The sequence below is a fragment of the Panthera leo genome (assembly GCF_018350215.1).
Source record: "Panthera leo isolate Ple1 chromosome E1 unlocalized genomic scaffold, P.leo_Ple1_pat1.1 chrE1_random_Un_scaffold_49, whole genome shotgun sequence".
In the NCBI taxonomy this organism is placed as follows: domain Eukaryota; kingdom Metazoa; phylum Chordata; class Mammalia; order Carnivora; family Felidae; genus Panthera; species Panthera leo.
In genome coordinates, this window is record NW_024962226.1 from 255288 (window position 1) to 277098 (window position 21811).

The 21811-nt window shown below is 49.0% G+C and overlaps 1 protein-coding gene and 2 long non-coding RNA genes across 4 annotated transcripts; 1 reads left to right on the forward strand and 2 right to left on the reverse strand.

Annotated features, from left to right (window-relative positions):
- The first annotated feature begins 488 nt into the window (after positions 1–488).
- Positions 489–7028, forward strand: LOC122212752. Its single transcript, XR_006199271.1, has 3 exons — positions 489–592; positions 2952–3164; positions 6555–7028. It is a non-coding gene; the product is annotated as an uncharacterized LOC122212752 (long non-coding RNA).
- Positions 2862–4337, reverse strand: LOC122212756. The gene is made up of 2 exons (XR_006199276.1): positions 3734–4337; positions 2862–3211 (listed from the first exon to the last, which is right to left on the reverse strand). It is a non-coding gene; the product is annotated as an uncharacterized LOC122212756 (long non-coding RNA).
- Positions 7029–10765: 3737 nt separating the features above from the next.
- On the reverse strand, positions 10766–18715 carry LOC122212747 (titin-like). Of its 2 annotated transcripts, XM_042926691.1 has the most exons (3): positions 17793–18715; positions 13120–17732; positions 10766–10852 (listed from the first exon to the last, which is right to left on the reverse strand). In XM_042926691.1, exons 1-3 carry the CDS (start codon positions 18459–18461, stop codon positions 10777–10779), a joined length of 5358 nt encoding a protein of 1785 aa, XP_042782625.1. In that variant the 5' UTR covers positions 18462–18715; the 3' UTR covers positions 10766–10776. The 2 variants fall into 2 exon arrangements, with proteins under 2 accessions (XP_042782625.1, XP_042782624.1); XM_042926690.1 differs by having other exon boundaries at positions 13120–18715.
- Between the last annotated feature and the right edge of the window lie 3096 nt (positions 18716–21811).

Here is a 21811-nt window from a genome sequence, read left to right on the forward strand (position 1 = left end):
CCCTTGGTGATAGGGGTGATCAAAACCTGTATGCTTTTCCTGAGAACCACCAGGCGGGAAGCACCAACTGCACTGATGCCCTCAGGGAGGCAAAACTAGGGTAGACGTTATTGTTCCGATTTTACAAGTGGGAACCTTCCGGGCAGGAGGCCAACAGACAGCCTCAACGGTAGATAGTGCTGTGCCCAGGCAAGGTCGTGAACCCAGAAGGCGGCCGGGATCTAGCGAGACGCAGACACTGCTGGGGGCGGGCAGTAGGACACGTTCCGCCCGACACTGGTGGGCTAGCCTGGTGGCCTCGCCTCTCCGTGCGCATCTCGGGTCGCAGAGTCCCCAGCCTCCCAGATCACTCACCTGCTCTGGGGCTGGGAACTTGGGCTTTCCTGAGCGCTGGCCCCGCCCCGAGGCTCCGCCGGCCCTGCGCTTGGCTCCGCGGTCCGGGGGCGGGGCCGGACGCCGAACCAACGTGATGGCGTCAGGCGCCGCGAGCGCCGTTTCCTGTTGTCCCTGGCCGGGAGGCCGCAGCGCCTGGTCTGAGGCTTAGGGGCTGCAGTGGCCAGGAGTGCCCCGCGCCCCCTCCCCGCTCCCTCTGGTGAGTTAGGGGTCAGAGGGCGAGGAGGGTGAGGAGGGGACGGCGGGGCCGAGACGAGAACGGGCGATGGGTCACCAGCCCTGTCCGTGATCGCAAACCCTTGGTTGCTTTGAAACTGTCCTGCTTCAGAGCCTTTTCCCTTCCCGGCCTGAGCCCCGCACCCTACCCCACTCGGACCCGAGCCTTCAGCCCAAACAGCCAGTGCTGACCGACCCGTCCCCTTCCTCTTCTCCACCCGTGACCCGAGCCCAGCCCTTACCCTCACCCCTTCACCACTGGTCTTGCGTAAGTGCAGCCACACTCGACCCCACGGTAGCCCACTTCCAACCCCTAGGACAGCCACTTCCCTCCGCCTCCCTCTAACGCATCTCCTTCTCACCCCTCAACCCCTTTGGCAATCCCAGTGCTCCACGCAAACCTCCTCGAGCCCCCCCTCCCCCTCCCCGTCTTTCTGGCTTACCCCCTTTCAGGCTCAGCTTTCTTATCCCAGCCCCCCTGCTCAGCCCCCCAAGGTCTGCTCAGCCAAAACACCCACCTCCCCCCACTCATTTAATACCTACCACTACAGTAGATGCCCTATTGCGCTTACCGCCCTCTTCTTGATAACTCTGATCTCAGCCCTATCTCAAGTCTTGTATGTATCTTCTTGTCCTCACCCACTCAACCCCTAACTTCCAAGCCCACCACATACTTTCTTTCCATCCCCAGCCAGCCTGAGGACACTTCATTCCTGAGTCTTTGCTAAACCACCCCCCAACTCTTGCTGCCCTAGTTCCCACCACCCCTACCCAATCTTGTTAGATTGACGTCTTCCTATCCCCATTTCAACTCTTCATCCCAGCTCTGTGCCCATTCTTCCCTTGATGTGGTCCCCATTTGATCTGAGAACCTAGTGCAGTCCCCTGCCAACCCCACCTGCTTTCTCAGAGCCAGGCACTTGCCGAACACCTCAATTGAGGCAGGGCCTCAGATGGTAAGTAAGTGTGGAGGAGTAGAGATCCTTCTCCCGTGGGTCAAGTGCTTTTCCTGGATGTCAGGCCCCCTGTACCTGTCCTTAAGGATTGTATTCCTGGCATCCATATTACATTACTCGCGTTGGCTGCTGGAATGATAGGTATCATCCAAATACCTGGAAGGTGAGGGAGCTACTCATTCAGCTGGGGCAGTGGAAGCTTATCACTTCCTTTTGGGTGATGATCTGGAGAAACTCAAGCGGTTCCACTGTGTGGGGTTGGCTGTGGTCACAGAATCATGTCCATGTGTATTGCCCTGCCGCTCAGAAAGGACCCTCACCCAGTGCTCCTCCTGGCCAGAACTGGTTGTAGATTAGTCCCGCTACCGAATGTGCCAGAGGTGACGTTGCATGTTGTGAAGAGTAGAGATGAGTGGATCCTGGGGACGCCGAGGCCTCCGTGGAGGCTGTTGAATTGCTTCCTCTTTTTGCAGGTGCTGGATCATTGAGTTTTGACCATTTTGATTACCCATGAACACAGAGAGTCAAGTTATCTCAGAGTAGCTAGACATTCTTGAGGCACCCAGGCTCCATGGTTAACATTTATAATCTCCTGGGATTTGGGGGTGCACATCCCCTCTAAGTTCTGGTGACCAAACTCCAAAGGATTGGCCATTTGACAGCCATTGTAAAGGACCCCAAAGAAGACCCCTTGTCTTTGCTTGCATTTATAGTCTCACGCCTTTGAGAATCGGATGTCCTTTTACCTTCAATATCCCCTTCCGTTAAGGTGTGATCTCTGAAGGGTTTCAGCCTGTTGGCAGCTTGGTGTAATGGAAGGAGTTCCGCAGTGACCCCACCACTGAGAAGTTGTATACCTCAACTTCTTACAGTCTGAAACGGTCTGAGCCTTTTTATTTTACTCATCTGTTCATTCAGCAAGTATTTTGTGAGCACCACTGTGTGCCGTGCACTGTTTGAAGCATTAGAAAGACAATGGTGAATGAGTCAGGCAAAGGTCCTGCTTTCATTCACTCAGAGTTTGGTCCTTGCCAGAATCTTAAGGGATCTGGGACAAGAATATGGGAGAGATGGGTGTTGTTGGATGGAAGGAGGGAGGGAGGAAAGAAAGATACCCAGTGTTCCTAGACCTCACATTTCTGGCCTCACCCACTAGCCTTTGGACTGGGAATCACGAGCTAGAAGTTGCTTGCCCTCCAGCTGATATTCAGTTGCTTTGTCGCCCTACCCACCCCCCCCCCCACACCCATCCCACCCCCCACAGGGCTCTTGTCTAGAAATCCAACTTTCTTCAGGTAGAAGGAGGTGCTGTTTACTCAGCACTCACATGTCTGAAGTATCAGCTGTCTTTCTGAATCAGAAGATAACTTTGTCATTTGTTTCCAGCTGAAAACCCTGACTCATCACCTGGTACAGCAGCTGGAGGGCTTAAACACCGGCCTGTTGTCGTGCATAGCCAGGTGCAGGATCGGAGTCAGGCCGTAGAGACGAGGCTGTCGCGGATGGCGGGGAAGTCTCTAAGAAGAAGAGGTTGCTGTTTACTGATGAACGGAGTGTTTCGAAAGTGGTGAAGCCAGGTTATCCATTTCTTCTTCTAATGTAAGTCTCATCTGAGTCCTTCTCCTCTTTTCGTTCTTCCTTAGTCTCTGGAGGAAGTGAAATTGGATGTTTATAGAAGGCCAGGCAGTATCACGAAGAGAATCAACCCCAACGATTCCTTCCTGTGTGTTGGAACATTTGAGGAGGGACAGCTCGGAAACCTGGCTGCCACGGAAAGGACCTGTGGTCAGCTAGTTGGGGCCACAGATCTGATGGGCAAGATTGTTTCTTGTCAGTGTTAGGCCTTCTTTGATAAGGTGGAGCTTCTGAAGAGTCTGTGAATAATAAGTTTGCCTGAAACTCTTTGAACCAAGGACCTGGGACAGTATGAACTGACGAAAGGCACAGAGCTTGGAATGAGAAAATTCTGTCCCTCACCTGAGGCATGTTTCTACTGAGCCTCAGTTTTCTCTTCTGTGAATGAGGGATACTCATCCTTCTCTCACAGGATTGTTTTAAGAATTAAATGAGGATAGAGAATGAGATCCTGTGCCAGAGTGAACCAATACAGAGGGGCAGAGGTAGACGAAGGGTGACTTAAGAGTTTCCTAAAGGCACACGGCACTCACCTTTTCTGCTCCACTGTATCAGGGATGTTTGAACTCTCTACTTGCTCTCTTTATTCTGGGTCTCCTGAAGACCCACCCCTCTTTCGTTTGCTTCTTGGTGTCAGTGAAGACAGCTCTGAAGATAGACAGTGAAACCAGTCCCATAGCATGGTAGATGGGGGTCTGGCTCACCCAAGGAGCCTGCTGGAGTGCTGACCTAGCAGTCAGGAGACCCAGAGCCCAGAGATCTCACATCGTAGATGGTCGTGGTCCTGCCTCTGAGCCATTTCCTGCCTTCCTGAGGCGTTCTAGAACCGACAGGCCTATGTAGGGAGCTTTGGCTTCCTGCAAGGAAAGATGTGCCCGGAACTTTGGCCTGACCCCCACGTCTCAGTTCTGTTTTGTGAATTGTCAAGTGGCAATTCTTCTAGGTTTCTCTGCACTGTTGTCCTTTTGTGACGTTCCTGACACTGTTTTAGGTCACAGTTGTCTCTTGTCTGGCCCTGCTCTGACCTCAGTGTCAGTTTACTTTGTTTTTTCAGCAGACCCTGACTTGGCCAGAGCACCCACTTAATGATAAGCCTCCCTCCCTCCAGTGAATATTATATTCAGTGAATTAGTTGATGAGGCCTCAATGGTCTTCCTCTTCAGATTGCTGAGGCCCAAGCCTTGAGGCCGGCTGAGGGAAGGGCAGTTTTAGGGCTTGAGGCTCTGTCTAGAAGGGCAGGCCCCCGGAATTGCCAGAGGGGATTGGATGCCAGGGTCTCAAAGCCAGCGAGCCTGAACTTGGCCTGCAGGGCTGCGTAGGGTAGCCTTGAAGAAACCCAGCCTCTAGGATCAGGCACGGTTTCAGGACCGACTCTATAGTATGTCCCCTTCTCCCGGTGCCCTGGTGGCCAGAGCATGGAGCTGGTCTCCAGCGAAGGGTCCTGAGGATTCCCAGTGGGTAGGAGCTGGGAAAGTGGTGGAGGGAGAGACAGTCTGATGGGCTGTGGCCAGGGGCTAGTGTTCCTCCTGTCAGTCTGTTGTGCGCTGACCAGAGCTGGTTTCGTGGGGGCCGTCCTCCACACACCTATCTGCCTTTGCATGTCCTTACTTAGGAAGGTCGGCGCTGGGTCCTGTTCACCCTCTGCCGGATCCAGAGGCCAGGGCTTGAATCAGAGCATCTTTCATCATTTAGGGCCACCCTGCCGTTCTCCATGCCTCACTGTTCGCCTGTAAACCTTTCCTGCCAGACTCAACCCTGATGCTCCCTTGCATCCCGCCACCTGGGCCCCCAGCTGGAGAGCCCTCCTCCCAAGACTTCCCTGCCCCCTCCCCAGCCACCCCTTAGCCCTAGCTCACACCCGCCTCTTCCAGAAGGGTGGATGTCATCCTGGCCGAAGGTGGTAGAGCCCGCCACTGATCAGCCCTGGGATCTTGGGAAGTTCCCTGACCTGGGTCAGCTTTGATTTATCTGGATAATAAAAGAGCTCGCTTGGGGCGCCTGGGTGGCGCAGTCGGTTAAGCGTCCGACTTCAGCCAGGTCACGATCTCGCGGTCCGTGAGTTCGAGCCCCGCGTCAGGCTCTGGGCTGATGGCTCGGAGCCTGGAGCCTGTTTCCGATTCTGTGTCTCCCTCTCTCTCTGCCCCTCCCCCGTTCATGCTCTGTCTCTCTCTGTCCCAAAAATAAAAAATAAAAAAAAAAAATGTTGGAAAAAAAAAAGAGCTCGCCTAGGGTGGTTACAAGGAATGAATGAAGCAATGTGTGTAAACAGTACAAAATCCATTCATCATGCCTCCATTTGATAACTTCTTTGGGCCATAGGTTTTTGAGAACAGAGACAGCGATGACCTATTTTTTGGTGTCCCTCCATGCTCGGCAGCGTGGTCACTAGAGATCTGTTTAGATGGGAATGTGCCTGCCCAATCCTGGTCCGTCCAAGTGGCTGGGGCGGTCCAGGCGAGCCAACAGCCACCCCCCGAGGCTCAGGTTGAGGCCCCCCCCCCCACCTAAGCCACCCCCGGGGGGGTGGGGGGGAAGCCAGTGCCCTGAGGGATTTACCTGTGTACTGACTTCAGGTAGTTGAGCGGACTCATTCAGACAGTGGCCTTTGCCTATAAGGCTTGGCCACATCCAACCGGGGTAATAGATACCATTTATCCTTAGTACCGTCAGGCACTGTGCTGGGCGTTTTCCACATTCATAACCTCCGTTTGAGACGTCTGCCGTGGTGCCCCACCTAGCATGCCTAAGTGGTTAGTGGCAAATCGAGATTCGAACCCGTGTTGTTTCCCTTTAGGCGTGTCCCTGTGCTGCTCCAGCTGGACCCTCGTGCCTGGAGGGGAAGCAGCTATGTAGCAAGAGGCCCTCCCTTTGGAAACTTCCTTCAGTTGTGCTTGTCCCTGCCGAGCTGGCAGACATCGGGCTGGCACAGGAGTCAGAGGCTCCGAATGTGAATTGTGAGCCCCTGCTTCCTGGTCCACGTGGGCTCTTGGCACCTCCAGCGGCAGCATCCCCCTCGCACCCTTAGTTCTGTATCCAAATCGGCCCCTCATTCCCTGCTTTTTTGTGCCAGCGTTTGGTGTGGCATACAGAGGCCTCTCCATGCCCTGATTAGGGTGGACCCACCCACGGCACATAGGATTCCCCACCTCCTGAGATTCGAGCCCTCACATTTCTTCTCTTCCCTTGTTTCCTTCCTTAAAATCCACTCTTGGCTTTTACTTTTGAATTCAGAGGCCTTTGCATTGCAGTTTGAGGAAGATGGGCTGACCCGCTGCCTGCTGGGGGGAGGGGGAGAATTGGCTGGGGGTGGTGAGCTGGAACCTGCTCATCTGGCCGCGCCGTCTGTCTCTGCAGGTGTCATGTGATTCTCCGAGGGAGCTGCAGTGTGAGCGGAAATGCTCTCGGTGGTGGAGAATGGACTGGACCCCCGGGCTGCCATCCCGGTAGGCAGTCGGAGAGGCTCAAGGGTGGGGAAGGGGGCACGGGACAGCCATGTCATTGGTCTTCCTCACTTTGAAATGAATGAGTACTGTCTGGAAAGCGAGGCCTCGGGCTGAGAAAGAGTTATAGCAGAAGCAGGCTCTGAGGAGACCCTGCCCTTTCTAGAACATCTTATTGGTGATAGAATGGGAATTGATAAAAAACAACGGATTTTAATAGGGGCTGCCTGAAGACCAAGGATTTCTCAAAGGAAGTCATACATATGGGGCGCCTGGGTGGCTCACACGGTTAAGCGTCATGATCGTAAGCGGCTCATGGTCTTGCAGTTTGTGAGGTCAAGCCCTGCATTGGGCTCTCTGCTGTCAGAGCAGAGCCTGCTTTGGATCCTCGGTCCGCTCTGTCTCTGCCCCCTCCCCCACAGGCACATACATGTATGCACATTCTCTCTCTCTCTCTCTCTCTCAAAAATAAGTAAACATTAAAAGAAGGGGCAGCTGGGTGGCTCAGTCGGTTGAGCATCCGACTTCGGCTCAGGTCATGATCTCACGGCTCATGGGCTGGAGGCCCGCATCGGGCTCTGTGCTGCCAGCTCAGTGCCTGGAGGCTGCTTCATATTCTGGGTCTCCCTCTCTCTCTCTGCCCTCTCCCTCCCATGCTGTCTCTCTCTGTCTCTCAAAAATAAATAAACATTAAAAAAAAGAAAAAAGAAAAGAGGGCATTAGGGTGGCCTGGGTGCCTCAGACGGTTGAGCGTCCATTTGGCTCAGGTCATGATCTCACGATTTGGGAGTTTGCTGCTGTCACTCCCTAGCCCACTTTGAATCCTCTGTCCTCCTCTCTCTTTGCCTCTCTCTCTCTCTCTCTCTCTCTCTCTCTCTCTCTCTCTCTCCAGTCAAATAAGCAAACAATAAAAGAAGTATATGACCCATAAGTCATATGAAAAGATGTCTAACATCAAAAGACTGCATACTGTATGACTTCATTTACACAAAATGTCCAGAATTGGCAAATCCATAAAGACAGAAAGTAGATTAGTAGTTGCTAGGGGTTGAGGGAGAGGGGACTAGAGAGGAGTGACTGCTCATGGGCACAGTGTTCCTTTTTGAGACAATGAAAATGTCCTAAAATTAGGTAGTGGCTGTAGTTTCACTATTCTGTGAACATACCAAAAATCACTGAACTGTATAGTTTAAATGAGTGAATTTTAGGCAATGTAAATTGTGTCTCATTAAAGCTGTTATAAAGAAAAAAAAAACAAAACAGGGGCTCCTGGGTGGCTCAGTTGATGGAGCGTCCGACTTCGGCTCAGGTCATGATCTCACGGTCCGTGAGTTCGAGCCCCGCGTCGGGCCCTGTGCTGACCGCTCAGAGCCTGGAGCCTGTTTCAGATTCTGTGTCTCCCTCTCTCTTTGCTCCTCCTGTGCCCATGCTCTGTCTCTGTCTCTCAATAAGAAATGTTAAAAAAACAATTTGATTCTAAAAAAACTTAAAAAAATTTTTTTAATGTTTATTTATTCTTGAGAGAGAGAGAGAGAGAGAGAGAGAGAGACAGAGACAGAGCATGAGGGAGGGAGGGGCAGAGAGAGAGAGAGAGAGGGAGACAGTTTAATAGCCTGCTTCCAATTCTGTGTCTCCCTCTCTTTCTGCCCCTCCCCTGTTCATGCTCTGTCTCTCAGCAATAAATAAATGTTAAAAAAAATTTTTTTAAAAATTTGATATATAGAAAAAAAGGTTAAAAATCCTGCCCCAGGGGACTATTGACCCATAGTTAAAAACTTCTGTCTTACAAGGCATAACCCTCAAGCTGAATTAGAAATCATCAAATCTTGGGGCACCTGGGTGGCTCAGTTGGTTAAGTGTCTGACTTCGGCTCAAGTCATCATTTCACAGTTTGTGGGGTCGAGCCCCACATCAGGCTCTGTGCTGACAGCTCGGAGCCTAGAGCCTGCTTTGGACTCTGTGTCTCCCTCTCTCTCTGCCCCTTCCCTGCTCACTCTCTCTCTCTCTCTCTCTCTCTCTCTCTCTCTCAAAAATAAATAAACATTTAAAAATTTTTTAAGAATCATCAAATCTTACCAGATTCATCTTCTAGTATATAAACTACCAAATACACGCTTTTCAAAAAATATTTTTTTAATTTCAGTTTATTTTTTTTAATAGGTAATATATATTTGCATGGCTCAGAATTCCAAAGGTATATAATACACAATTCAAAGTTTTTCTCCTACCCCTGTCCCTCAGCCTACCCACTCTCTCCACTCTCTCTTGTTCCTTGTGCCAAATTACTTTCATTTTTCTTACAAGTTTGGGAAATAAGATCTCCAAGTTAGATACTATCATGAGAAAATATAAACTATATATAGTATTTAAGAAATTCATAAAATTCATAAGAAAACAACTACCTTGTTCTACCATTTGTCCCTTACCAGTAAGGTTATCAGACTAAGGGGCAGGGGGGAATCTACTTTAGGGGGATCATAATCCCTACATTTAGATTACTATGACTGTTATGTCTTTTATTATTAATTCAGAAGTCATTTATGACTTATCTACCCAAGTTGAACTGATGATATGACACACAATCTGTCATGAAAAATGCCAGTCAGTTACTTTGAGTATAATATTGTTTCCAAAATTACTTGTGTCTACACTGACTTTTTCTACAAATCAATTTAAAAAAAAGATAACAAAAAAATTGGCAAAGGACAGAAAATTCAGACAAGAAACACAAATGCCCAGGAAACATACAGAGATATTTAAATGTATACGTAATCAGAAAAATTCAAATTCAGAAGGGACCCATTTTATTCACCCACCAGATCAGCCAAGAAATGGAGAATATCCAAGAGTGGGAGGGTAGGAGGAAATGAATGCTGTCATGGTGTATGGATTGGTGTGTAAATTGGCACACCTTTTTTGAGGGCAATTAAAATTGTATATATCGACATCGTCTTCATCCCAACAGTTCCATTTCCAGGGATCTATTCTACAGAAATACCCACCCACGTACACAAAGATGCATGTATGAGGTGGTCCATGCAGCAATGCATGTAATAAGAAAACTGGACACAGCCTAAACATCCATCAGGAGGGGAATTACTAAATCGTAATACACTCATACTATGGAATATTATGCAGCAGCTTGCATGGATGGGGTAACCCTCTATGTACTGGAAGAAAAAAAGTCTAAGACATACCACGAAGCAAAAGAATCGAGTTGTAGGATGTTACAATTTATGTAAAAAAAAGATAAGAAACTCACACAACAAACCTATTTTGCTGTAAATATGTATGTAGGCAAATGCATGGAAAAAGGTCTGGAAGGATATATACTAAATCCAGAGTAGTGGCTATCCCAGCAGTGGGGGGATTAGAACATAAGGCAGGTGTTCACTAGATCTGTTATTTCATCAAAAAAAATTTTTTTAATGTTTATTTATTTTTGAGACAGAGAGAGAGAGGGAATGAATGAGCAGGAGAGGGGCAGAGAGAGAGGGAGACAGAATCCGAAGCAGGCTCCAGGCTCTGAGCTGTCAACACAGAGCCCAACGTGGGGCTTGAACCCACGAACCGTTGAGATTATGACCTGAGCCGAAGTTGGACACTTAACCGAATAAGCCCCCCAGGCCCCCCTGTTATTTCATTTTTATATATTGAGACTATAATCACGTATTCCTTGTATAATGGAAAATAAGTTGAAATTGATTCTAATTTTAAAGGGAACCTGCCAAATTTAATTTTTAAAATAAACACAGATGGGGCGCCTGGGTGGCTCAGTCGGTTAAGCGGCCGACTTCAGCTCAGGTCATGATCTCGCGGTCCGTGAGTTCGAGCCCTGCGTCGGGCTCTGTGCTGACAGCTCAGAGCCTGGAGCCTGTTTCAGATTCTCTGTCTCCCTCTCTCTGACCCTCCCCCGTTCATGCTCTGTCTCTCTCTGTTTCAAAAATAAATAAACGTTAAAAAAAAAAATTAACACAGAATTGCAATCGGTAGAGGTCGAGTTGGGATATGGAAGGGGAAACACCTTTCCTCAGAGCTACTGACTTCAAAGTTCTGGACCAAGAAGGACCTTAGAATGCAGTTAGTTTTTGTTTTTTTTTTTTTTTTTTTTGTATTCGTATTTGGAGAGAATATACTCACAGTTTCTCAGCCCAACGGTATCCCTTCCATACATTTTCATCAATGTGAGAAATAGAGTTTCCTTGGAAATTTCTGTGAAGAAACACAGTTCAGATCCTTGAATAGGTAGGAAAGGAATGAACAGAATAAATAAAAGAATCACTGGCAACCTTGTGGGGAATATTCCAATGCAGTAAATGCCAACTTTCTAATTTCCGCGGCTATCAGCATCCCAGGTGGTGCAATTAATAAAGAGATAGCGTGGGGCCACTGGCACAAACAAGCCAGCTCCTTAGAACCTGAACTTCCTATTTGTTCCATTCCTTGGGTAGATAACGCCTGTTAATTACTCTGGAGATAAGTATTTTTTTTCCCCAAATCACTTATGTGTCTAAAATGGTTCCTTCCACAAATCAATGAGAAAATAATAATTCAACGAAAAAAATGGTAAAAAATTTACCATTATCAGCAAACAAATGTAAAGAAGCCCTCTACTGAAACCTCTCTAGGTGTTAGAAGGATAAGGGAAGTTAGAAATTAGAATAACTAACATGGAAAGATTTCTTAGACATATTGTATAGGGAAAAGCAACAAATCACTGGGCAAGGAATTAAAAAGTATCCCCTCATTAGGAAATTAGGAAAAAATGCAAAGGAAAGAGATGGGAAGGAAGGACACACACCAAAAAGGTGGCAGGAGTTATCTTATGAGTGGTAGGGAGGGTGGGGTGGGATTTTCACGTTTTATCCTCTATACCTGTGACATTAAAAACAAAAAAAAGTATCCATGATAATTCATGTATCCATGAATTACACATGTTTAAGAGAAGCTATTAAATGCCTGAGGTTCAGTTTCAACCGCTAACTCTGCGTATGACTTTGAATCTTTACCTTTAGTTTTGTCCTCTTCCCTCAGCAACAGCTTACCTGGTCAGTTTATATACACATTTTTTTCAGGGGAGTCAGGAATAAATTCAAAACAGATACCCATCTGCCCATGTGCCTGGTGGACATTTCCAGTCAACCTGAAGCCTTCTGGTTGCTCTGTGTTCCCTGGTAAAAGATGCCTCAACTTCCATCATTCTCCTTATCTGGGACAGAAGTTTCAGAGTAATATCTGAGTTTTCTCTTTCCCGTGCACACCCCACCCGCGACTGTCATCAGTTAGTCTATCTTGTCACTTCCTCCTTTGCAGTGCTCTCAAGGCTTTTCTTTCTACTCTTTTCAGCCACTCTGAGTCGGCCCCTTGTTACTTTATTCCCAGGTTTTGTTAGAACATTCTATCTGGTCTCGCTGGATCAAGCTCTCCTCTCCAGATCGGCCTATATGGGGAACTGAAAATAATCCTGTTTCAGCGGTCTGTATATCTCATGCTTGAAAACTTTCAATGGCTCTCTCTAACTCAGAATCTAACGTTCAAACCTCTCTAGCTGATAGTCAAGGTTTCTCGTAATTGGATCTTTAACTGCTTAACCTAATTCTTAATTCCTGATCATTCCTGCAGCCGTGCCTTTGCCTAGACTTATACCCATTTTTTCTCTATTTAACACATCAGAGCCACTCTTTAAGTCTCAGCTAAAGTGTTAGCTTATCCATGCAGCTCTCCCTGACCTCCATACTCCGCTGATTACAGAGTCTGCTGAATTCCAACACCCATGGTACCTCTTTTAGTACTTAATTACATGCCACCTCCCTTTTTATGACCATTTCCTTTCTTCCCACCTGTCATTTCATGTTCTGAAGACGATTTCATCCTAGTGTGGCGCCCATAGTACTTACTCTTGGGTTGGGCCCAAACTGAGTACTGTATGTGGAAGGCCGGGCGTCAAAGATGAGGTCTGGGGAATCAAAATAATAACAGCTAACACTCCTATTTCGCCAGGCACTGATCCAAGTGCTTCATATGTATTACCTCATCTAGATCTCACCATAATCCCATGAGATGGTAACTATCATAATTTCCATTTCACAGAAAAGGAAACTGAGTCACAAAGCTAATAGATGACAGACCTCGGCCCAAACGCAGGCAATCTAGTTCCAGAATCTCTACTCTTCACTACTCTGTTGTATCCTATTATAGAGGATGGAGCAAAAATGGGAGAGTAGAGGTTAAGGAATGAAATAATGGGGCTAAAAATTGGATAAGGAAAAAGAATAAGGACAATTACAAGTAAAAGATTGGAGAAGGGCGAACAGTAGTAAAAAGGAAAATGAAGATAAGGGATAGTTGACAAAGAAAAGCTAAAAACAGAAAGTCAGTCAACGTGGTTGGGGAGATGAGGAAGGCCCAGGACGACATTGAGGAAGAGACTGCCATGTCAAGCAGGAGGCAGAGAACAAACAAGTAAAGGCGATTCTTACAAGATGGTGAAGGTGCCGTTGTAGGTGTCGGGCTCCAGCACGGGCACTCTGCGGAGCCTCTGCTGTGGGCTGAGACCAACACACGACAGGGTCTCATCTTTGCAGGTACAGCGCTCACATATTTTGAGGTCTGTGGTGGCATTCTGTTCTGGTTGCCAAGTTAAAGTTGTGTATGCCTTTTCTGAGGTATAGTTTACAAAATGCACCACAGGATGTTCAGTTGTTGGAGGAAAACCTGTCTCAAATGACTCTGGTTGCCGACTTACAGGAATTTCTAGGTCCATAGGTGGAACCGTGACTTCAGTCAGGTTTCGATGTTGACTCTGAACCTGTTTTGGATGTGCAAGTGTCACCTCAAGGTCCTTTGGGGGAGGAGTTGTAGTCTTCTTCAGGGTTGTCGAATGTTCAGCCTCTGTAATAGGTTCTGGAGTTATAGTAAGCTCCACATGACGAAATGGGATGATGGGTGATGCTGGATGCTGACCTTGATCCTTACTTGGAGTTGGAACTGTCACTTCCTGCTGGAATGGATATTGAACTACAACCTCCTTAGGTGGCTCTGGAGGCTGAGTTGGGGTGTCTCGCATGGTTGGAGAAGGTTCAGTCTCCACACTGGATCCTGCAGTTACAGTAAGTTCCAGGTCCATAGGTGGAACTGTGACTTCAGTCAGGTTTGGATGCTGACTCTGAACCTGCTCTGGATGTGCAAGTGTCACCTCAAGGTCCTTTGGAGGAGGAGCTGTAGTCTCCTTCACGGGTGTAGAATGTTCAGCCTCTGTAGTAGGTTCTGGAGTTATGGTAAGCCCCAAGTCCACACGATGAGCTGTGACACTGGGCAATGTTGGTTGCTGACCTTGATCCTTACTTGGAGTAGGAACTGTCACTTCCTGTTGGGACGGATACTGAACAACCTCCTTAGGTGGCTCTGGAGGCTGGGTTGGGGTCTCTTGCATGGTTAGAGAAGGTTCAGTCTCTGTAGTGGGTTCTGGAGTTATGGTCAGTTCCAGGTCTAAAGGCTGAACTCTGACTTCAGTCAAATTTGGATGCTGAGCCTGGACCTGCTCTGGATGTGGAGGTGTCACCTCAGTGTCCTCTGGAGGAGCTAGAGTCTGCTGCATGATTGTAGACTGCTCAGCCTCCACAGTAGGTTCTGGAGTTACAGTAAGCTCCAGGTCAGCAGGCTGAACAGTAACATTGGGCAAGTTTGGATGCTGAGCTTGCTCTTGTCCTAGAGGTGGAACTGTCACCTCATTATGGACTGGAGGTTGTGCTACAACCTCCTCAGGTGGCTCTGGAGGCTGAACTGGGGCCTCCTGCTGGGCTGGAGGAGTTTCTGCCTCCTTAGAGGGCTCCGGAGGTTGAGTTGGAGACTGCTGCAGAATTGGAGATGGTTCTACCTTCTCAGGGGCCTCTGAAGGCTGAGCTTGTACCTCCTGTTGTGTTAGAGAAGGTTCTATCTCCTTAAGTGGCTCGAGAGGTAGAGATAGGGTTTCCTGCTGGACTGGAGATGGTTCCACCTTCTCAGGAGGGTCTGAAGGCTGAGGTGGGGCCTCCTGCTGTGTGGAAGGTTCTACCTCCTTAGGGGGCTCAGGGGATACAACTGGGGCTCCCTGCTGAGTTGGAAAAGATTCTGCCTCATTACCGGGCTCTGAAGGCTGAGCTGGGGGCTCCTGAGGTGTGGGAGAAGGTTCCACCTCCTTAGGGGGCTCAGGGGATATAGCTGGGGACTCCTGGAGGACTGGAAACTGAGCTGGGGCCACCTGCTGGGTTGGGGACTCTGCCTCATTAGGGGGCTCTGAAGGCTGAGCTGGGGCCTCCTGCAGTGTGGGAGAAGGTTCTACCTCCTTAGGGGGCTCAGGAGATACAGCTGGGGCCTGCTGGGGGACAGGAGACTGAACCAGGGCCTCCTGCGGGGTTGGAGAAGATTCTGCCTCATTAGGGGGCTCTGAAGGCTGAGCTGGGACTTCCTGCTGAACTGGAGATGGTTCTACCTTCTCAGGAGGCTCTGAAGGCTGAGCTGGGGCCAGCTGGGGGACTCCAGACTGAGCTGGGGCCTCCTGTTGGCCTGAAGCAGGGTCCACAGCCTTAGGGGGGTCCGGAGTCTGAGCTAGGACCTCTTGTTGGCCTGGAGAAGACTCATCTTCAGGGGACTCTGGAGACTGGGAAAGATGCTTGGACTGAGCTGGAGCAAATTCGACTTTCTCAGGGGGAATAGGAGATTGAGCAGGGACATCCTGCTGCACTGGAAGATGTTTCACCTCCTTAGTTGCCTGGGGACTTAGGAAAATCCTCAGATCCACAGGTTTACCTGTGATATTAGGCAACACTGGATGCTGATCTTCACCTGGACCTGGAGGTGAGAATGTCACCTCATGCTGTACTGGAGACTGAGCTACAACATCTGTAGAGGACCCTGGAGGCTGAGCTGGATGCTCATACTGAACTGGAAAAGACTCGACCCCCTCATTGGGCTTTGGTTGCTGAGCTGGGACCTCTTGCTGGATTGGAGAAGGTTCTATACTTGCAACAGGCACTTGAGGCAGAGCTGAGCTCTCCTGCTGGCTTGGAGAAAGTTCGATTTCCTCAGGAAAATCTTCGGGTGGAGTTGAGACTTCATGCTGGACTGGAGAAGATTCCACATTTTCAGGGGGCGCTGGATGCTGATGTGGGACCTCCTGCCGGGTTGGAGAAAGTCCAATTTCCTCAGGAAGATCTTCAGGCATAGTGGAGACTCCCTGCGGGATTGGAGAAGGCTCAACATTTTCAGGGGCAGCTGGATGCTGATGTGGGACCTCCTGCTGGATTGGAGAAGGTTCCAACTGCTCAGGGGACACTGCAGACTGAGCTGAGGCCTCTTCTCGGAGTGGAGAAGCTTCAACCTCATTAGTGGATTCTGAGGTCATGGTAACTGAGGAATCCACAGGTTTAACAGTGACATTAGGCAACAGCAGGAGCTGAGCTTGATTCTGACCTTGAGGAAAAACTGTTACCACCTGATGCTCTGGAGAGTGAGCTGGGGCCTCCTGTTGGGTTGGAGAAGGTTCAACCTCACCAGAAGGCTCTGGATGTTGAGCTGTGGCTTCCTGTTGAGTGGCAGAAGGGTTAATTTCCTCAGAGGTCTGTGGATGCTGACTTGGGGCCTCCTGATAGGTTGCAGGTTTAACTTCCCCAAGGGGATTTGGATGCTGAGTTGTGGCCTTTGACTGGGCTGGAGAAGGCTCAGTCCCCTCAAGGGGCTCTGGATACTGAGTTGGGGTCTCTGGTTGGGTTGGAAAAGGCTCACCCTCCTCTGATGCCTGAGGATACTGAGCTGGAGCCTCCTGCTGGGTTGAAGAAGGTTCAACCTCCTCAGGGGTCTGTGGATGCTGAACTGGGGCCTCCTCCTGGGTTGTAGGTGGTTCACTCCCCTCGGAGGCCTGTGGGTGCTGACCCTGGCCCTCCTCCTGGAGAGGGGAAGGTTCACCCTCTTCCTGGGCCTCTGGAAGCTGAGTCGGGGCCTCCTCCTGGGTTGAGGATGATTCACCCTCCTCAGGGGCCTGTGATTGCTGAGCTAGGGCCTCCTGCTGAGTTGTAGAAGGTTCAACTTCTCCAGGATATTCTGGATACTGAACTGGGGTCTCCTGCTGTGTTGGAAGTTTCTCCTGTGTGGTAGATTCTGGAGATTGCGTTGGAGTCTCCTGTTGAACTGGCAAAGATTCAACCTCAGGGGACTGTGGAGGCAGAGTTGGGGCTTCATGCTGGGTTTCAAAAGGTTCCACATTAAGAGGCACTGAGGGCTGAGCTATAGTCTCGTGCCGAACTGCAGAAGGTCCCACCTCTGTAGTGGGTTCTGCAGTCATGGTAAGCTGCACATCTGGAGGTTTCACACTGACATCGGGCAGGTTTAAATGTTGATCATGGTAGTGACCTGGAGGTGAAACTGTCATCTTATGATGCCATAGAGGTTGAGCTGGGTGCTCCTGCTGGGTTGGAGAAGGTTCCACCTCCCTGGAAGGCAGCTCTGGAGGCTGAGCTGGTTGCTCTTGCAGGGTTGCAGAAGATTCTATCTCCCCTGGAGACTGAGCTGGAGTCTCCTGCTGGGTTGAAGATTCTGCCTCATTAAGGAGCTCTGCAAGCTGAGCTAAGGCCTCCTCCTGGGTTGGAGAAAGTTCAGCTTCTCCAAAACGGTCTGGAAGCTGAGCTGGGGGTTCCTGTTTGCTTAGAGAAGGCTTACCTTCCTCAGGAGGCACTGAAGGCTGAGCTGGGGTCTCCTGCTGCCTTAGAGAAGGATCAATCACCCCAGGAGGCTCGGAAGGCTGACCTGGGGTCTCCTGCTCACTTGAAGGCTCAACCTCCTCTGGAGGCTTACCCGAGGTCTCTTGCTGGGTTAGAGAAAGTTCTGCTTCCTCAGTGTGTTCAAGAGGCTGAGGTGGGGCCTCTTGCTGGGCTATAGAAGATTCAACACCTTTATCAGGCCCTGGAGTTGTGGTAAATTCCACATCTAAAGGCTTACCTATAACCCTGGGAAACATTAAATAATCTGGATACTGACCTAGAGGTAGAGATGTCACCTCATCACTTACTGCAAGTTGAGTTAAATACTCGATAGGGAACTCTGGAACTAGAGTTGGGGCCTCCTGCTGGACTGGGGTAGGTTCAACCTCCTCGAGGCGCTCTGCAGGCTGAGGAGGGGCCTCCTGCTGGACTGGGGTAGGTTCAACCTCCTCGAGGCGCTCTGCAGGCTGAGCAGGGGCCTCCTGCTGGACTGGGGTAGGTCCAGCCTCCTCAGGGTGCTCCGCAGGCTGAGTTAGAGTTATGGTAAGATCCAGAGGTTTAACAGTGACATTGGGGAAGCTTGGCTTCTGAGCTTCACTCTGACTTGGAGATAGCACATTTACTTCATGATGTGCTAACAGTTGAGATATGATGTCCTTAGATGGCTCTGGAGGCTGAGCAGGGGCCTCCTGGGGGGTTGGAGAAGGTTCCACTTCCTCGGGGGCCTCTGTAGGGTGAGCTGAGGCTTCCTGCTGGACTGAAGAAGGTTCGACCTCTTCAGGGGTACTTGAAGGCTCAGCTGGGGCCTCTTGTGGGTTTGCTGAATTTCCATCCTTAAGGGACTCTGGACGCTGAGATGGAGCCTCCTGCTCAAGTAGAGATGTTTCTGTCTCTTCAGAGGGCTCTGGATGCTGAGCCTGAGCCTCCCCTTGGGGCAAAAAAGATTCAGCTTCCTCAGGGGACTCTAGATGATTTGGGGTCTTCTGCAAGGGTGGAGGAATTTCAGCCTCCTCAGAGAAGTTTGGAAGTTGATCTGGTCCCCCTGGGAAACCCATAGGTAGGTTCTCCTCAGGATACAGGAGACCCATATTGGAATCTAAATAATCATCCTGCAGCTGTTGTTGTAGGTGCTCTTTATTTGCAAAATGGTTTGGAGTTCTAACAACTTTGGCAAGCCTTCGATGCTGAGCTAGATCTTTCTTCAGGTTTAGGGGTGAAACAATAAACTTTGTTGGCTTTGAACTCTGACTATCCAGAGATGGAACAAGTATTTCAAATGACTGGTGATCTTCGGCCTGATCTAAACCTACAGTTTTAGGAGGTTCCGGAAGATGGCGGCGTAGGAGGACGCGGGACTCACAGCGCGTCCTGCCGATCACTTAGATTCCACCTACACCTGCCTAAAGAACCCAGAAAACCGCCAGAGGATTAGCAGAAGGGAGTCTCCAGAGTCAAGCGCAGACTCGAGGCCCACGGAAGAGGGTAGGAAGGGCGGCGAGGCGGTGCGCGCTCCACGGACTGGCGGGAGGGAGCCGGGGCGGAGGGGCGGCTCGCCGGCCAAGCAGAGCCCCCGAGTCTGGCTGGCAAAAGCCGAGGCGCCGGACGGACTGTGTTCCGAAAGCAAGCGCGACTTAGCGTCTGGGAGGTCATAAGTTAACAGCTCTGCTCGGAAAGCGGGAAGGCTGGAGGACAAAGGGAGGGAGAGCTGCTGAGCCCCCGGACGGCAGAGCTCAGCTTGGCGGGGAACAAAGGCGCCAGCGCCATCTCCCCCGCCCATCCCCCAGCCAAAATCCCAAAGGGAACCAGTTCCTGCCAGGGAACTTGCTCGCTCCGCGCAAACACCCAACTCTGTGCTTCTGCGGAGCCAAACCTCCGGCAGCGGATCTGACTCCCTCCCGCTGCCACAGGGCTCCTCCTGAAGTGGATCACCTAAGGAGAAGCGAGCTAAGCCTGCCCCTCCAGCCCCCGTGCACCTTGCCTACCCACCCCAGCTAATACGCCAGATCCCCAGCAACACAAGCCTGGCAGTGTGCAAGTAGCCCAGACGGGACACGCCACCCCACAGTGAATCCCGCCCCTAGGAGAGGGGAAGAGAAGGCACACACCAGTCTGACTGTGACCCCAGCGGTGGGCTGGGGGCAGACATCGGGTCGGACTGCGGCCCCGCCCACTAACTCCAGTTATACACCACAGCACAGGGGAAGTGCCCTGCAGGTCCTCACCACGCCAGGGACTCTCCAAAATGACCAAACGGAAGAATTCCCCTCAGAAGAATCTCCAGGAAATAACAACAGCTAATGAACTGATCAAAAAGGATTTAAATAATATAACAGAAAGTGAATTTAGAATAATAGTCATAAAATTAATCGCTGGGCTTGAAAACAGTATACAGGACAGCAGAGAATCTCTTGCCACAAAGATCGAGGGACTAAGGAACAGTCACGAGGAGCTGAAAAACGCTTTAAACGAAATGCAAAACAAAATGGAAACCACGATGGCTCGGCTTGAAGAGGCAGAGGAGAGAATAGGTGAACTAGAAGATAAAGTTATGGAGAAAGAGGAAGCTGAAAGAAAGAGAGATAAAAAAATCCAGGAGTATGAGGGGAAAATTAGAGAACTAAGTGATACACTAAAAAAAAAATAATATACGCATAATTGGTATCCCAGAGGAGGAAGAGAGAGGGAAAGGTGCTGAAGGGGTACTTGAACAAATTATAGCTGAGAACTTCCCTGAACTGGGGAAGGAAAAAGGCATTGAAATCCAAGAGGCACAGAGAACTCCCTTCAGACGTAACTTGAATCGATCTTCTGCACGACATATCATAGTGAAACTGGCAAAATACAAGGATAAAGAGAAAATTCTGAAAGCAGCAAGGGATAAACGTGCCCTCACATATAAAGGGAGACCTATAAGACTCGTGACTGATCTCTCCTTTGAAACTTGGCAGGCCAGAAAGGCTTGGCACGATATCTACAGTGTGCTAAACAGAAAAAATATGCAGCCGAGAATCCTTTATCCAGCAAGTCTGTCATTTAGAATAGAAGGAGAGATAAAGGTCTTCCCAAACAAACAAAAACTGAAGGAATTTGTCACCACGAAACCAGCCCTACAAGAGATCCTAAGGGGGATCCTGTGAGACAAAGTACCAGAGACATCACTACAAGCATAAAACATACAGACATCACAATGACTCTAAACCCATATCTTTCTATAATAACACTGAATGTAAATGGATTAAATGCGCCAACTAAAAGACATAGGGTATCAGAATGGATAAAAAAGCAAGACCCATCTATTTGCTGTCTACAAGAGACTCATTTTAGATCTGAGGACACCTTTAGATTGAGAGTGAGGGGATGGAGAACTATTTATCATGCTCCTGGAAGCCAAAAGAAAGCTGGAGTAGCCATACTTATATCAGACAAACTAGACTGTAAATTAAAGGCTGTAACAAGAGATGAAGAAGGGCATTATATAATAATCACAGGGTCTATCCACCAGGAAGAGCTAACTATTATAAATGTCTATGCGCCAAATACCCGAGCCCCCAGATATATAAAACAATTACTCATAAACATAAGCAACCTTATTGATAAGAATGTGGTCATTGCAGGGGACTTTAACACCCCACTTACAGAAATGGATAGATCATCTAGACACACAGTCAATAAAGAAACAAGGGCCCTGAATGATACATTGGATCAGATGGACTTGACAGATATATTTAGAACTCTGCATCCCAAAGCAACAGAATATACTTTCTTCTCGAGTGCACATGGAACATTCTCCAAGATAGATCATATACTGGGTCACAAAACAGCCCTTCATAAGTTTACAAGAATTGAAATTATACCATGCATACTTTCAGACCACAATGCTATGAAGCTTGAAATCAACCACAGGAAAAAGTCTGGAAAACCTCCAAAAGCATGGAGGTTAAAGAACACCCTACTAACGAATGAGTGGGTCAACCAGGCAATTAGAGAAGAAATTAAAATATACATGGAAACAAACGAAAATGAAAATACAACAATCCAAACGCTTTGGGATGCAGCGAAGGCAGTCCTGAGAGGAAAATACGTTGCAATCCAGGCCTATCTCAAGAAACAAGAAAAATCCCAAATACAAAATCTAACAGCACACCTAAAGGAAATAGAAGCAGAACAGCAAAGGCAGCCTGAACCCAGCAGAAGAAGAGAAATAATAAAGATCAGAGCAGAAATAAACAATATAGAATCTAAAAAAACTGTAGAGCAGATCAACGAAACCAAGAGTTGGTTTTTTGAAAAAATAAACAAAATTGACAAACCTCTAGCCAGGCTTCTCAAAAAGAAAAGGGAGATGACCCAAATAGATAAAATCATGAATGAAAATGGAATGATTACAACCAATCCCTCAGAGATACAAACAATTATCAGGGAATACTATGAAAAATTA